Source organism: Leptodactylus fuscus, chromosome 1, assembly GCF_031893055.1.
Source record: "Leptodactylus fuscus isolate aLepFus1 chromosome 1, aLepFus1.hap2, whole genome shotgun sequence".
NCBI lineage: Eukaryota > Metazoa > Chordata > Amphibia > Anura > Leptodactylidae > Leptodactylus > Leptodactylus fuscus.
The window spans coordinates 126,756,382-126,773,829 of record NC_134265.1 but is presented as its reverse complement, the minus strand read 5'-3'; the positions used below and the strand labels follow the sequence as shown (position 1 = coordinate 126,773,829).

Sequence of the window (17,448 nt, the reverse complement as noted above, 5' to 3'; positions counted from 1 at the left end):
GTCCGTGTGTTAACCAGATTTACCGGTTTGAACTTCATGCCGGGAGCGGAACTCCTAGCATCCTAGTTACTTACAAATGCTAGGAGTCCCTGGCTTCCAGCGTCATACTATCCCGTACTGTAATTGGGACAGTATGTTGCTGGAAGTTAGGGTCTCCTAGCATAATAGGCAGCCATAATTCTACGAATCCCGCTCACAGCATGAAGTTCGAGACGGTAAATCTGGCTAACACATGGACCGAGTGTCACAGTTGAAACTTGGCCATGTGCAGTTACCCTAAGGAAATGGTGAGAAGCAGCCCAAGAAAACTGAAACAAGCAGCAAATAAGAAAGTCTGAACAAAGATTTTCAATCTTTGGTCAAAATAGAAAAAGAATGCTCCATTAAAGCGTAACTAAACCGTCAGCTTAGAACTTACAACTTTTAATTTTCTGACATTTGTCCCATTAATACTGCAATATACTTGATTAACAAATTTTGGCTCCTTTCTGTGAAATCCTGTTATTCTTTCCCTTGTTTCTCTACTGAAAGGTGTCCCCTGCTACTCGCGGTGTATGGGCTTTTGTATGTAATGAAGCGAATAAGAGGAATGGTCAAACGGTTACATGTCAGGCAATATAAAACATAGAAGCTTACTTCTGCGTGCCATAAAAATATACCAATTCAGACTACATTTTCAACAAGTGATATCCTTGGTAACAATACAGATAGAATGGCAACCTCAGTGTCATATGATGGTCAAGACCACAACCACCCATCAAAAAACTGACATGGTACCCAAAAAGGTACAAATCTGGGACAAACAAATAAACTTTAGTATAGAATGAAAAAAAAAAAAAAAAAGTATTAGTAAAGTAGCCGTAACAATAGTTTCCAGTTATATCTAGCTTTGGAAGAACTTTAAAATCACAATGTAGTCTAAAACTTAACATGCATAATGGTATAAACAAGTTACCTGGCCATCTCAAATGCTTGAGAAAGACAGCTGTCCAAATTAAGGTAGTGACGAATCATACGGCGAGCTCCGTGGCGCTGCCAGTCCAGGACATTATAGCTAATATCATCAGTGACACGTACAGGGACCAGAGGGAATTCTTCTAGAACAGGCATACCACTTGTTAACCTCTTTGGGGACCAGTTAGACTGCAATGCAATCAGAGTTGGACCACGTCTCTCATCCTACAGAAAGCAATGAATGTACAGATGTTATCCTTCAATGAGATTTTTTGTGTTCTGTCAGCTGTTTGGCATGTATCTAATTTACCTTGTAGCTCAGAAGTAGCCTTTGAATTGCACGATACACGGTTTTTAAGTCGGTCTCTGCTCGAACTTCAAAGACATGTTTCTCAGGGGGCAAAAGCTCAGAATCAACCTTGTCCTGCATTGCAGTGTGTTCATTTGTATACATACTGCTTAGATTTGGCATCTGGTTACTGCGAACCTACATGGCATGATGCAATGCATTAATTCTTCAAGATTACATGTTAAAAATACAGTAAACATACCATTTTTAAACTATCAGGCTAAAAACATTGATGATCTACTGTACCCTAAAGAGGGGTCACTAGTATTGATCTGACACATGGCGTCCCCAATGAGCAGTTGTCCTCAGCAGCTGATATGCAGAGAATGGAGCAGGGAATGGAGTGGCTGAACTGATCTGCTTCCTGTTCCATTTACTGAAAATCAGCTGCTGAGAACAACGATGGGTGGTAAATGGGTATTGGCTCCGTAGTAATCTGATACTGATAACTTATCCTTAGGATCAGTCATCAATAATTTTAGCCTGGAAATCCCCTTTAGCAATAAATTAAAATAAAAGCATAAGAAAAACTTACTGTGTCAACCACAAATACTGCAGCCTTTCTCTGTGATGGTATAAACAGCCCAAAGAGAGCTTTGTTTCCTTGACAATTGTGATACAAGTAAATGTGCCTGATACTACCTGTGAAGCCATAAAAAGAAAAATCAATTTTGCCAGTCTAATAGAAATAAGATTATTCTTTAGGTACAAAAATTTGTCATGGTAAAAAAAAAGTGTGCGTTTCTCTCCATGATACCTGGCTCCAAGTAGCTGTACTGGGCTAAAGATTTCATGTCCAAATGGTCCAATTCAAACATATCAGCTTCTCTACCTGACAAGTGGCAAACCAGTTGTTTGTTCACCATGCAAACACAACCAAGCTGAATTACTGCCCGCAGCAGAAGAGGGACCTAAGAAGAGAATTTTTTTTTTAAAAAAAAACAAAACACAAAACACACACAATGCTTCATTTATTCACATTTTTATGGATATTATTATCCTAAGTATATTAATAAGAGATACTAAATATTGCTGATATGAGAGTATCCTGGAGATGGAATCCACATTTATTGGGTATAATGAAGGTAGGTGTGTGTGTATGTGTGTGTGTATCTAAATAGGATACTGCAAGAGGTGATCTTAGAAGGGCTATGTCTAGCCAATTACCTGTGTTTCGTACACTCCCTCGATGTCAGGGGCAGACAGATCAGCATTAATCTCATTGATGTGCTCTTGGTACATGTCCTCTGGTACAGAATATTCATACAAATTATAGACTGGATTAGAGCGAGGCAAGATCCTATTAACCTGCAGAAATGAGAGTATGTGGCTTAAATTACAACATTGTTTTTCAATACACGAAGGCTTTGTAGCAAAGGGAAAAATCCATTTATTAAAAAGAAAACAAAAAGTTTGTTTTAATACTACAAATCTCCAAATGAGCCCACTAATCTGAAAAAACAAACAAACCCCTCTCAAAACACATGATCGAACAAGAAACTGATAAGATTGCTCTAACCTTTCTGTACACAACTCCATCCTCTGTTTTTGACACTCTCTGGTTGACATAGAAAACACGAGGAATGCTGAGCTTGATGCAGTGCAAGTCGCTGCCGATTACTGCCCACAGGCGGAAGATCCCTGGTTGACTGCTTTCTCCAATCTGAAAATATTAATAATGAAACAGCTCATAGGAACACTTTCTTTTTAAAGGGATGCTATCGAGTTCAAAATGGTCCCCAAACCAGTAATAGTGGTTTAATGGTCTAGGGGCCTTTCATAGGTGAGGAAACCTGGAATCACCACCCCTTTAGCACTGATTGACATACTTATCACAGTGTGTGTAGGTAAACCAGGCCCAGCTTATGTTTACAGGGAGATCTGCAGATCCATAAAAAGACTATTATCTCTGAATTACTTCATAGGTTTGCGGCACATCGCACTATTGATATTGGAGGCATTTTGGACCCAGTAGGACTCCATTTAAAAGTGATAAAACCTAACCTGCACAATCTGCCAGGGCATGTCAAGGATGCTGCGAGCCGTTCGACGCAGGAAACTGCCTAACCCAGCTGCTTGGGTTTCACGGACTACACCTCCTGCTCCAGGAACTGCATCTCCATCTTCTAATCTTCGTTTCTTTTGTCGTTCTTTGCGCTGACGTGCCTGTATCTCCCACTTTTTCTTGTGATAACGCAACCAGAGTAGTCTCTCTTCCTATGGAGGATAAATACAATATTAATGGGGGGAAAAAATTTGGAATCTGACTACAGCCAATAATTATTAAACCATGGAAATTGGAGGTTAAAAAGTCAAACTCACCTTTGTGGTGCCTAAAGGAGGTGGCGCACCCAAAACCTCTCTCCAAGACTGTGTAAGTGCTACATCTTGTGAGTCACCTTGACTCTCTCCTGCTGCTGGTACACGTTTTCTTTTTGTGCTTATAGGAATAGCAGGCTGCAAACGCTTCGCTACGCCAAAGTCCTCAATATCTGCAGATTGCGAGGAATCTGGCTGCTGCAATTGAGCAGTGACCTAAAACATGATGGTAACATTTATTTATTAAAATGGTCTATCTATTAATACTGAACCTACTAGAATATTTTTTTTCCTTCTATGGTTACTCCAAGTGGTCACCACTATTGTTAAGGATGTACGCATCCTCTATGTGCCAGGATGAAAGTTGTTATGGCAATGTGGCGCATTTATAAACAGCAGTAGTTCATAGAAAATGAAATAGAAATGTTCATGGATACAAAACTTAAAATGTAAACAATGACTGTGTGGGCACTGGGAACTCCAACATGTGTACTAAAGTTGGCTTCACCTGCACATGTGCGCCAAACTACTGAAAGGGAGTCCAGATTTCCTCTCCAGCAAATTAAAAGCTGTGGAACTCAAAAAAAAGTGAAGGCGGCTGCCAAGTTGGGGAGCCTAAATCCCAGCTCCATATGGAAATGCTGGTAGGTTAGGCCTCAAAGCTGGTACCAGGTTTATTTTCTTTAAAAGGTGGACTGCTCTGGAGAGCTCTAACAATGATAAGAAATAGAGGATTACAAACCCCCTTTTTTCCCTTTTATCATACAGCCCCCTTTATAATTCTCCTGGCAGGGGCTCACCAATGGAAATAAGCATTTATCTTGTGGTTCCACAAACAACCAACCAACTAATCTAGACTTGTTTTTGCAAAGGAAGAAAGGGTTAATACAAAATCAATTGAAACTACGCCTTGTTTTCCCCAAAACAAGACCACATTAATAATAAAAGCTTGATGAAACCTTTAGAAATGTCTGCTTAAATACCACACATAGGTAATTATCAGCAACACTAAAACAGCTAGCAAATTAGTAATTATTAATGACCTATATCCGGCCACACTGCTGATGGCTAGTCAGGCTTTTACCACTTCCAAGTATGGATTAGTTACACTTTCCAGTAAAATACGAGCTCCTTTCAACATAGAAAACAGTTTTCCTCTGCTATTTTCTTTTTATTAACGTGAGATGTAGCCACGTTATTGATTCTTCTGCAAAGGCATGGTAAAACAGTCAGACAAACAAAACAAAGAGTGCCACCCTCTGGATGTATGAGGAATAACAAAGACAAGAGGGATGAATCAGTCAAACTTCAATAGTGTCTTAATCCATATATGAACAGCAGTTCTATAACTTCCTAATATGCCCAGTCCCAAATTTAGATGGCGACCCAAGACTCACTTGTTTTTTTCCTTCACTAGTGAAGAGTTCGTTAATTCTTTTTTGTTTGTAGACATCATTCTTTTCTAACAACTTCTTATGTAGCCAATCTGGGTGCCTTACACGTGGCACTGGATTCTTCACCTAAACACACATAAGATAAGAGATGTGATGGTAACCAGATAATAAATTTTAAAGTTCTGGATGTTTTTCTGTAAAATAAAATATTTTCAGTAAAAAAACTTAATTGATCATTTAACTATTCAACAAACTTGGCACCAATCAATAATACAAATGAATATAAGAAATCCTGTAGTATATCCTATTTATCCTAATAAGAGAAATATTCCACTCCTTGCCCCCCTAAGCTGACAGTCACTCAAAAATATTACTTTATTCCATTTTGCTATAGCAATACAGACAAAAGGTCACAGATGTGTTGTCTTTCAGCTCACAACAGAAGTCTATGGAGATAATGAGAGTGGGCTAGAGCCCAGACAGACAGCAACAGCTGAAAATCCTTTCTGATTTTTTATTGCATGCAACTGAAAGGTGAGTACAAGTTTGTCTAAACTGAGCTACATAAGTTACAAAGTATCACAGGAATGGTTAACGCTTCTGGTGGATTTAGTTTACATGGGATCGACAACTTCGTTACCTTTGATGCCATCTCAGTTTTGGAAAACAATATGCTAACTATCCTTCATACAAGGTATAATGCTATTTGCATACCTGCTGTAATGCTGCTGGAATTGTAATGATTTTTTGAATGGCACTACCCAGACGCTCTATGTAATAATCCCAGTCCAGAATCTGCAGAAAAAGTTACAACACACACAAAATTATAGCAGGCAAAACAGTAACAATGTGAAAAAAAACCTAACAAAACAATCAAATAGAAAATAACAACAGGATAACCAACCGAGCGGATGTCTAAATCCTGTAGCGATGGGTTTTTCAGCCACTTTCGCAGGTAATGTCGCTTTACTCCCAACTCTGCTTGAAAAATTGCTAGAGGAATAGCTCTGGAATTAAATTAAAGCATCGAATCAGGACCTGCCCTAAAATGCAATAAACGCCAAGTGGACTATAACTTGCCATCCATTGCCTGCTCTTGGTACGTTACATTTATTTTGTTGTCTTTTCGCTAACTCTTACCGCTCAGTAACTGGGGATCCCTCCGGCTTGCGAGATATAACATATCGGCAACTAAGTCCAGCATCCTTAACCATCTGATCTCCAAGAAACTCAGCTAGGCGTTTAGCTGTACTAATAGATGTAGATTTTTGCTCTCCATAATCCTCAAGTCTTCTAGACATGGAACGATTTTCAGAGATCAATTCAAACAGCTCAGAATCTGGCATATTGGCTGCCTGAAAAGCAAAAAAATAAATAAATTGAAAATGTAAGGTATCGTAACACATCACAAAAAATTTGAAAATAATCTTAACTTGTGAAATATGAAATATGTATTAATGTACACCATTTATGGCGCTTCATCCATCAGTATTCAAACCTACTTGAGCCAATGAAGCACAATGGTGCTAGTATCATAGCATTACAATCTCATAGATTGTAAGCACTTGCGGGCAGGGCCCTCTAACCCACTGTGCCAGTCGGTCATTGTTAGTATCATATCTGTTTGTATATTTTGGGTACTGTATATAAACCCTCAAATGTAAAGCACCATGGAATTAATGGTGCTATATAAATATTATTATTATTAATAAGTAATAGTATCACCTTCTACTAAGGTAAATCAAACGCTTAACATTATCCAAATCTGTAATATAGTCACCTTGCTGTAAAGCACATCCAGCCAGTAATCTGCCACTTTGGCTACAGATGCATAGACCTCCTCTAATGTACTTCCCTTCAGAAAAGCCTCAAACACAGAAGACTGGAATATCTTGATCAGCTGAAGTTCCCCTCTTCTCTTCACTTCAAATCCTTTAAGCTCAGCTAGTGAGCCATCTTCATTAAAGACAGCATACCTAGGGATATGGAGGATTACAAGTAGTCATTCACAAGACAAGTGGAAGCACATTTCAAGGGTGACTCGGTGCACAAATGATATTAAAACACACATTTTGGTGAGAGTTTTTTTTTCCCACTGGTCCTTGACAAGATATACCAGAATTTATACCAGAGAAATGTGCTGTCATAGTATTTAAATACTTCACCACAGATCCATAAAAAGGTAATATTTTTCAATTGGGATATTAGACAGATTTTTTTTTTTTAACCTATGCAGCTTTTTCAGCCATCCACAAGTTGCCACCATTACGAGACAATCACATGTAAAGTATGTTTGGACTTATGAGACCCGTTTTACTTAGCTCATTGTTATACTGATCACTATGTGCGAATTAGGTCACCAACCTTTTTTTCAACTTCTTCCCCTCTTCTTTAGATGCTGGAAGGATCATGGCAAGATATGGCCCATCTACTTCAAAGAAAATGCTGTTTTCAGAGCGTGTTATGTAAGTTAGTGTTGATGGGTCAATGAGCTCCTGGTACTGGTGGTTTGTAAAGCCTTCCTTCAGAATTAAAAAAACAAAAATAACTAAATAAATAAATAATTATCAGATGGATATTCAGTACTCTAATTGGTGCACAAGTATAAAGGATAACACTTTCATGTAATTACTATGTATGATGACTTTGCATATTTCTTGTATGCATTTAAATGGTCAGTCACAGCTGTCATACAGTCATAACATTAATCATTTTGGATGGCCTGCGTGTTTTGCCATGAACTTTAAAACTGAGGCCCATCATTGCAGAAATGCACTTTATTTGTAGCAAAATTTTTTAATGAATTGCTACAAAAGGTATAGGAAATACTTATATTTCTACCTTTTGCTGAATCCGCTCATGGCTTTGGCAAAAAAAAAAAAAAAAAAGCTGCTCTTCCCCAACATAGGACTTCAGCCTAAAAGGGGTTCTCCAGAAGTGTACCAAGAAGTAGGAAGTGGAGGAGATTTATTTTACACTTACTCACAAATACCGACGCATCCATTCACGTTGACAGAATGGTATTCTAGAACAATTAGAAGGTAGTAAGGGTGGGCTTAAGGTTGGTTAGGATCTGGGAAGGGGTGAGGGGATACCAGAAAGATATAGTGGCTCTATGGTTTGTGGTGTCTTCATAAAATTATAAATATATTAATATATTAATTAATAAACAATAAACACACCCATCCCTACAAATAGACATATCTATATAAATAAACCACTCTAATATATAGATAGATAGATAGATAGATAGATAGATAGATAGGAAAATGGAAAAAATGGCAGCAGTCTAACAATTAGACAAAGTGTGGGTTAATTCCAAGCAGAGCGACATTTCGGTTCTTACAAGAACCTTTTTCATTACCCTCCCGTCAGCTGCATGCACTATTGCCAGCACATCACCAATTCCAGAGATATGTTGCATCGTTTATACTGTATAATAGGTACAATAAGCCAACAAACACATTTTCTCGTTGGCAGCACAAAGACAGGACAATTATTGGATTTGAGTTGTCCATCAACATTGGGTCATCTAATAGGCGCTTATTGCATTAAAGGGGCTCTATCACTAGGAAAAGTCATGTTTAACTAATCACATCCTTGCATAGCCCTTAGAAAGTCTATTTCACACCTACCTTTTGTATGTAGATTGCCTCAGTGGTTTCTGAATAAGTCCGTTTTTATTCATATGCTAATTAGACTAGTGCACGATAGATGGTGCACACTTCTCTCTGCTGTTTTCTATGGGAGACTGCTGCTGCCTGATGACTCGCTTCCTGTTTGCTTCACACACATAGAAGATAATGGGAGAGAGGAGGCTGCTGGGAACTTCCTGAGCTGGCTGGAAGCTCATTAGCATATGAATAAAAACGGACTTATTCAGAAACCACTGAGGCAATTTACATACTAAAGGTAAGTGTGGAAAAGACTTTCTAAAGCCTATGCAAGGATGTGTTTAGATAAAAATGACTTTTCCCAGTGATAGAGCCCTTTTAATGTGTCACAGCAATATAATCTCTTACCTTGACCAAGATATTAAGCATAGCACCTGGATAGGATATGGTTACTTTTGGCTTTTTTGCATTATTGGATTTGATTACAAAGTTCTCAGGGAAACTGTTTGGGAGAACACACCATATTCCATCTGTGTCCAATTCCAGAGGCCTCCTAAAAACAAAAAACAGACACACATTATGGCATTCATAAAAAAAACAAAAAAAACAATTTTCTTCTGTAAAAATAACAAATACACATTTGCCATTTATACAAAAAAAAAGGTTTGCAGAAATCCAGTTCAGATGTATATAACGGATTTTCAGCCACTAAAATTTCTCTAACAATCCTGTCATGTGTGAGCAAAGATGGCAATTTCTTCACGTATAACCACCACGTAATTACAAATGGAACCTGATACCATGTCAAAAGTTCGCCACGGGGTCCCGCCATTCCTAGTTACGCCACTGACTGGGTCCAATATCGGTCATTTGCATGTGTGATGAAGCTACATTTATTTTCTTTGTGACTAAGGTACAGAGTTTTACATTACTAGGAGACAAGCTGTTATGGTGGGACATCACCTCGAACATTTTATCACTATGATCAGCCCATTTTCCCTAGTTCAGTAGTGGACACATTTTTTGGTTTTTCATACATGTGGTTTTGAGGGCTAACAATATATTTCTTTTGGGTTAATCAAATAAATAAATACATACACTCAAATTTGCATGCTTCTGCTATATTTTAATATCTGAGAAAATTTAAACCAAAATGAGAAGTCTGTTTTTACATTTTTTAATTTTTTCTTTAACCCTTTTGTCACTGAGGACATCAGTGCTACATCCTACCAGGGTGGCACCACAGTAGCGGAGGACGTAGCTACTACGTCCTCCCTACTAATGCCAATATCTTTGGACTGCATGAAGATATCTTGATGCTTTAAAATGAATCTCCTCTTTAAAATGATACCAAGCACTTGATGATAGAATTTATACTTTTGGAGCGATTCACTGTTGGAAACGCTATTTGGCATTGAGATCCTACTGCAGTGCAATCTCCAAAGAGTTAGATTTTGGTATCACAGTCACAGTTTGGTAGGTGCAGTATAGCATTTTAACATATTAGTGAATAACAGCAAAATCCTGCTTGTCTTCTGTATTAGGGTTTTTGGGAGTTTGAGCTCTTGTTGTAGTTGATGTTTGCCATACATATAGTATATACACATATTGTATACACTATAAGCTATTATTTTAAATGTATTTTGTATATGAATGTGAGATTGAACATGAGTTTTAGGTGCAAATATGTTTTAGAGCATTTTTTCAAAAACGTTTTGTGTTTGTCACAAAGTTGCATGAAGGTGGATGTGGCTATTGATGACCCATTGAGACATATGTAATCTTCAGGTTGTCTACCTTCAAAAAATATATAGGTTTTAGGGGTTCACTTGCTTTTCATGGTGTGTAATCCCTACATTCTATAGGATGATATTATTTTAACATTTCCAGCTTCAAAGCAGATTTTTGTTCCTTCCAGTTCTAGCGATTTTCTGAAGACTCGTGCATGTGGGTGTAGGCCATAGTGATATGAATGACCTCTGCACATGTTGAATTCTTATTTTTAGGAGGTTTTGTGCATAGAATTTATTGTTTGGTTTCCACTTTTAACAACTAATATACATTTATTTGCATTTTTTCATAAAACATTCACTTTAAATCAAAATTGCATAAAGGTGCCTGTTCGTATACAGTACTAAATGGCATTCTGACAATGCTGCAGGTGTCTACTTTAAGAAAATATATAGGTATGGGGGGGGGGGGGGGGGGTTTGGATGATTTTTTTAATGTTGCAAATTTAGGTTTGATTTGTTTATCTCAAAACTGTGAAAATTGCTCTGGCTACTGGAGGTGCAAAATTTCCAGAGAACTTTGGCAGTGCAAGGGTTAATAGCACAAAATGCTACTAAAACCAAATTTAAATAGTTTTTCTTTTTCATTACAGTAGTTTTTATGTAGGTGACAATCATTATCTCGAGGACAGGGCTAGAACCTGTAATGTGATGTGATCCTGGTGTCATAATAGACCCCTGGATGTAAATTACAACTTTTTTTCCCCTGATTTTTCTTACAAGAGGAACGCACCCTTCTTGGTCTTACTGCAGCCCTGATCTGGGTCCTTTAGGAAGTGGAATTGCATCATTGCGGCTGCCATAGCTCATTGAGTGTACATAGCGATCAGGAAGGAAGGGACAGTAATAAACTGTGGCTTCCCTTTGAAACAGCCAAGACCTTCACACATACCGTATTTTTCGGACTATAAGACACACTGGACTATAAGACGCACCCAGGTTTTAGAGGAGAAAAATAGGGGAAAAAAAATTTTCAGGCAAAAAATGGTAAAATATTTAATGTATGGGAGATGTAGTTTTGGAACAGCTGCAAGGCCACATTGACAGGTGACCCTGCAGCTGTACGGGGATGTATAGGGCGTTTTTTTTTGTGGGGCCAGGTGTACTTTTTAGTTATACCATTTTGGGAAATGTTTATTGCTTAGATCACCTTTTATTTAATTCAGAGGCAAAACAGAGAGAAAAACCCGGCGGTTTAGCACTTTTGATTTTGACGTTCACTGTACATAAAACTATTAGTAGACTGGGCATTTTCAGACACAGGGATACCTAATGTGTATGTTTCACAGTAATGTTATACTTTTATATGTATTCTAGAGAAAGGAGGTGAACTTTTATTTATTTTATTTTTTTATTATATTTTTTTTTTAAGTGGGTTTTTTTTTTTTTTTTAACTATTTTATTATCCCCCGCCTAGGGGGCTTGAACCTGCAATCATTTGATTGCAAGTCCCATAGACGGCAATACAAGTGTATTGCCTTCTATGGGAGATTCTATACATTACTATCGCGGAGTGTCATAGACCAGCCGCGATAGTAATATATATCTATGACAAGCCTGGGAGCCTTCATTAGGCTCCCAGCTGTCATCGGAACAGGTCGGCTCCTGCGGCCTCGCCGTGCAGGAGCCGGCCTGCATCACTAAAGGTATGGGGCCGGTGGGGACCGGCCCCAGGGCTAACTGACTGCCGGGACCTGTGGAGGAGGAGCGGATTTGCAGCATGGCCGCGCTACTGCCACCGCTGGTTTTCTTCAGCGGCAGGAGCGTGGCAATCTGCAGGCCCCGGCAGCTAAGACAGTCCCCGGCATCTGCTGTAATAGACCGGCGGATGCCGGGGAGTGTCTTAGCTGCCGGGGCCTGCAGATTGTCACGCTCCTGCCGCTGAAGAAAACCAGCGGTGGCAGTAGCGCGGCCATGCTGCAAATCCGCTCCTTCCCCCACATTCAGACTATAAGACGCACCCTCATTTTCCTCCGAAATTTGGGGGGAAAAAAGTGCGTCTTATAGTCCGAAAAATACGGTATACACATGACCTTGCAGGATTAAAAGTTGACTACACTGACATAAAAAGTGAACAGCAGTCTGGATGTAAATAAATGTGTAATATGCCAAATACATAGAACACCATTGGTTCTTTAATGCTTGGAAAGAATCACTAGCAACTCCAAATAAAATAAATAAATAAAATAATAATAACAACAATCTTAAGAAGAGCATGGCCTAAGTGGCACAGAATACCAACCATTTTCATTACTCACCCTATCTGTTCTATCAGCTCCCGTGCCTGAGTAATAATGTTGGCTCCTGTATAACATACAATTCCAGCCATCTCCATTGAATACCAGCGAGCTCTGGAAACAAAATAAGAACAATTCAACTAATTCTCAAGACAAACAAGCAACAGAACAAACAAAAACATGCACTACAGCATTTATCCATGTAGAAGAGATAGTAGTAACTGTCCAAATTTTGTAGGGTAGACTGAGGGGGAGGTGTCACTGAACAGGTGACGGATCAGGGTCTCATATAGTATAACCCATAAGATGCCTCTTTTGACCACGGAATCTCAGTGGGTAAGACTTGTAATCAGAGCTCATCTTTGACAGCAGGAAGTTTCAACTGTATATAACAGCTGACACTCAATAATCATGGTGCGCACACAGTTTCCGTTCTTCCCGGCAGCATCATACTATTATGTCGGATGTTGATAAAGGGTTAAAAAAATATGTAGTTTTACTAAAGTAATCGCACCATAAAATACTAAGTCTATGACTATAAAACAAACAAAAAAAAACACGTAGGGTTTTGATGAGCGATTATACTATGGAGCATGAAATGGAAGCCTTACAGCCATATAACATGTAAAAAAAAACCAAAAAAACAAACTTGCAAGTCTTCAGTAGGTGATACCTTTTTTAATGGCTAACTTATAATGATGACAGAATATGACGTTTCGAAGCTTACTCTGGGCTTCTTCCTCAGATCCATATAACAGACAAATTATGCATACACATTTTTCTTTGTTCATGTGTTGTCTGACAAATGCTACAGAACATCTTATTTATTCTACATATATTTTTCGGAGTGCAAACATTTTTGAGGTTACACAATCCACATACCCCTTGCGCATTACATATCCATAGAAGGAGTTCAGGATGCATTTGTGAGCAAGCTGCAGGGATTCATACAAAATCTCCATATTCTTGCATCTCTTAATCTCAGCAGCATCTCCACTTTCACATGCTGCAGACAATTTTTTTTTCCAAACCTGGATAGATATAAAATAAGTAGCAAGAGTAAAAAAACAGCACCATATCAAATAAATACATCCAGGTCCCCAAATCCTTGTATAACCTTTGCCGCCCATCACACCTGGTGAGCCAACTTATGCAATGTTAACAGCTTGTCCCTAAACAAAGGATCTTCCAGTAACGACTAGAGATGAGCGAATACTGTTCGGATCAGCCGATCCGAACAGCACGCTCCATAGAAATGAATGGATGCACCTGGTACTTCCGCTTTGATGGCGGCCGGCCGCTTAACCCCCTGCGTGCCGGCTACGTCCATTCATTTGTATGCGAGCGTGCTGTTCGGATTGGCTGATCCGAACAGTACTCGCTCATCTCTAGTAACGACCACAGGTCCCAGTACTTCAGCTGAAAGATACTCTTCTTGAGTGTGGGGAGTTACAGATAACCATGATGTCAAGTATCTCACCAGACCCACAATAAAATAAAGCATTCGCTCTGGCAAGGCCTCCCTGGGTTTTGGGCAGTTGAAAGTTATGTGTTTCTGTAAAAAAACAAAAACTCTGCAACATGCATATCATTTTGGGGATTTCACCTTTTGCAAATCTGTAAATTCAAGTATTCTGTTGAGTCTGACATCAGCAATACCCTCTGGCAATCTCAGTGCGCACATCCTTTTAATAGTACGCCATCATACAACTACAACAAGAAAGCTATTTTGGGAAAAGACCTAAAACCATTGAATATTTGGTGCAGCACGGAGGAGTCTAAAGAGGATCTAGCAGCATTTATTAACCAATAAGATATTGGGTAGCAACTAATCCATCACTTTCTTTAAATCAGAACAAGTTTACGCTAGGATCACACATGCGTTTGGGTTTCCCCAAGCAGACTCGAAAAACGGAAACCCAGCCCCCCTCAAAAGCGGTTACAAGCAAGTCTTACCTTGTGCAGTCCTTTGAACTCATATCTACGATCTCTGAACGCTCGCACTGTATCTACATAGAAAGAATTCTCACGCTGGCATATGGTAGTTACGCGGTCTTCCAGTCTTGTGACATGTATCTTCTTGTAAGCTTTTCTGCAATAATCTGAGGAAAAACAATTATGAACTGTCCTTTAGTTCTTTTTTCCAATGTGTCAAGTGTTAAGCAGAGTTGTGGAATCGGTAGGCCAAACCACCAAACTTGAGACTCCTATTTTTACACTCCTTCATAAATGGCCAAAAGCCAAAGTCAGTCAGAAGCAAACTAGTGACTGAATTCCTAAGAAAGTAAATACGTAACAAACTTTGCATCCAATTATACAATATTAGAAATTGCAAAACATAATTAAAAATAATTGATCATTTTATTTTGAAGACAGAGTTGGCAACTATTATCTGACTCCTGATGTTACGTATACAAAAAAAAAAAAAAAAAAAAAAAAAAAAAAGGATACAAGTATAAGGCTTTGCTTACCTGCCAGTCGCTTCTTTTCATACTTGGCCTGCTCCTCTCTCGTCAGTTCATGAAATGCTCTTGGGGGCTGTCCAGGAAACAGCGGAGGAAACTTCTCAGATTCCAGCTGTTGCTGTATACGATGATACTCACTGCGGCTGGCAGGCACTACATATGAAAGGACAAGTGTATTATTACTGGTAATTAGTTTGCTTACAGGTCCAACAAGGATGCACTTCTTAGAAACAACATATACCCTCACTTTGGTGGGCAGCAGCAGAAAAAAGGTTCCCTCTTGAAGTAAATTTCAGGTAGGACTGGTCAGTCTCTTACAAAAAGTAGTATATTTAACCTTGCACATTGATTAGAAACATTTATTTAGTATCGGTAGTGAAAATGGAAAGCTTTCCCTAAATATATTGCTTTAACTATGCTGCTTTGCTTTCCTGCTATATGAAATTATCCCTCCCATTATTTACACAAGGTTTCCATGGAGCACAATCTATGTGATAAGACAGGATGGATGATGCCAGTCACCGCTCTCTGGGGGAAGGACAACAATCAGGTCATTATAGTTTGCAAAGCCCAGTTTGTTATCCATGCAAAAACACAAAGAGTCCACTTAGTTTGTATTATAATGTGAAAAAAAAACACTGAAAAAAATTACTTGAAGTCGCCATATGTTGATATCTGTAACTTTTTTTTTATTTCAAAGTTTTGCATTAAAAAAAACAAAAAAAAAAGGTTAAAAAAAATAAATAATAATTGGCATCCCTGTAATCATACTAACCACAGAGTACAGGCGACATATCATTTGGGCTGCATGTGAATGTCGTAAAAACAAAGCCCGTAGGTCACAAAAACACAGTTTTTCTCCAATTCCACACCATTCTAATTTTTTTTTCCAGCTTCCCAGTACATTGTACAGAATAATAAATGGTACCATTACAAAGTACAATTTGTCCAGCAAAAATTAAGCCCTCATATAGCTCTGTGAAAGGAAAAATAAAGTTATGGAATTTGGAAAGTGGCTTCAGTGGGAAGTAGTCAAGAATTGAATGCTCATAGATGAGGAGTTGGGATGAGAATGAAATCATACCATAAAAAAAATTAATTTGTCTAAAGCATCAAATATAAAAGTGTCTAACAAAGTGGCTACACCAGGGGTGTAGTAATTTTATTGTGATGGCAGAGTTAAAAAAATCTCATTTTGTAGGATAGCCTAGTTTTCTAAGATAATAATATTAAGACAATTTTCAATTCAGTTATGCTTGGAAGTTGAACCACGTAAATTAAATTTACAAGAAAGCTCTGACATCTAATGCGATAGTCCGCAGAAATCCAAGTCTCTAATGGCCAGTTTATTTTAGTCGCTTACATCTCCTGCCTGTAGACACCACTGAAGGAAAGAAGACAATAAGAACTAAAACTTGATCTTCATTAGCAGAAAAATGTTCTTGGCAGTTACATAAAAATGTAATTGGAACTAATAAAATTACTAAGAGGTTTACATCTGGAAAAAGTGCAAGTATAATACAAAGTTAGGATCGTAATTGCATAGAACATACTTTGTTTTTCCAACTGTTGTAATTATACAATTATGTGTAATACAAAGATTTTACATAGTAAAGTTCACAGATTAACCCCTGAGCAACCAGACTATATTAGGTCCAAGCAATTAGTTTTGTGTCTACAAAGCTTGTTTTTGTAGGACAAATTGTAATTCTTAATAGCCTTAATTCTTAATAATTGGGACACATAACTTACAGATTAACTATTCTCTCTTTAGGGTATCAATCTATCTACATATCTATCTATTTTTACCTTCCAAATAATGTAATGATACAAGTCAAGTCATTACAGCTGCTTCAGAACCGATTTATACTTTTTGGGCACAATAAAGCATTTTATTAGAGATTTAAAAAAATAAATAAATGTAACCCCTTACAAGGGTATTTTCAACATACTTTTTAGAAACTTGAGCAGATTTATGGATAACACAATTGCACAGTACTTCACCCACCTCCAATGTGCATTCTCTTCTAAGATCTGTACCACCATAATTCCACCACATTTTCAGCCTTACTATGGAGCATGTTACTGTGTGCTTCACTAGTAAAAACTATGTTCCCCAGAGGTACCTTGCTCTGTATGATGTAAAACCCTAACTGTCACAGTGGCCAATCCTCCTAGCAAATATTTATACAGTGCACATGTTCTAGTAAGTTGGCACATGTCGTGTGAATACCCATTAAATGACCCAGCTTAGTTTGGGCCTTAAGGCTCAGGAGCTCATTTGTTAAATCTAACCCCACAGTCACGTTCAATGGTCTGAAGAGTG

At 38.3% G+C, this 17,448-nt stretch overlaps 1 protein-coding gene across 1 annotated transcript in view; it reads right to left on the bottom strand.

The window, feature by feature from the left end:
* POLE (DNA polymerase epsilon, catalytic subunit) overlaps nt 1-17,448 on the bottom strand; it is a 55,132-nt gene that overhangs the window by 13,206 nt on the left and 24,478 nt on the right. The window contains exons 19-37 of the mRNA XM_075276674.1: nt 15,129-15,275; nt 14,614-14,759; nt 13,540-13,688; nt 12,679-12,771; nt 9,039-9,183; nt 7,381-7,538; nt 6,797-6,992; nt 6,157-6,371; nt 5,921-6,023; nt 5,731-5,811; nt 5,020-5,142; nt 3,626-3,838; nt 3,308-3,520; nt 2,823-2,966; nt 2,471-2,611; nt 2,061-2,214; nt 1,839-1,945; nt 1,265-1,441; nt 956-1,179 (exon numbers count right to left, since the gene is read on the bottom strand). Coding sequence (XP_075132775.1) covers nt 956-1,179; nt 1,265-1,441; nt 1,839-1,945; nt 2,061-2,214; nt 2,471-2,611; nt 2,823-2,966; nt 3,308-3,520; nt 3,626-3,838; nt 5,020-5,142; nt 5,731-5,811; nt 5,921-6,023; nt 6,157-6,371; nt 6,797-6,992; nt 7,381-7,538; nt 9,039-9,183; nt 12,679-12,771; nt 13,540-13,688; nt 14,614-14,759; nt 15,129-15,275 — 2,929 coding nt within the window. The remainder of the gene's footprint in view (nt 1-955; nt 1,180-1,264; nt 1,442-1,838; nt 1,946-2,060; nt 2,215-2,470; nt 2,612-2,822; nt 2,967-3,307; nt 3,521-3,625; nt 3,839-5,019; nt 5,143-5,730; nt 5,812-5,920; nt 6,024-6,156; nt 6,372-6,796; nt 6,993-7,380; nt 7,539-9,038; nt 9,184-12,678; nt 12,772-13,539; nt 13,689-14,613; nt 14,760-15,128; nt 15,276-17,448) is intronic.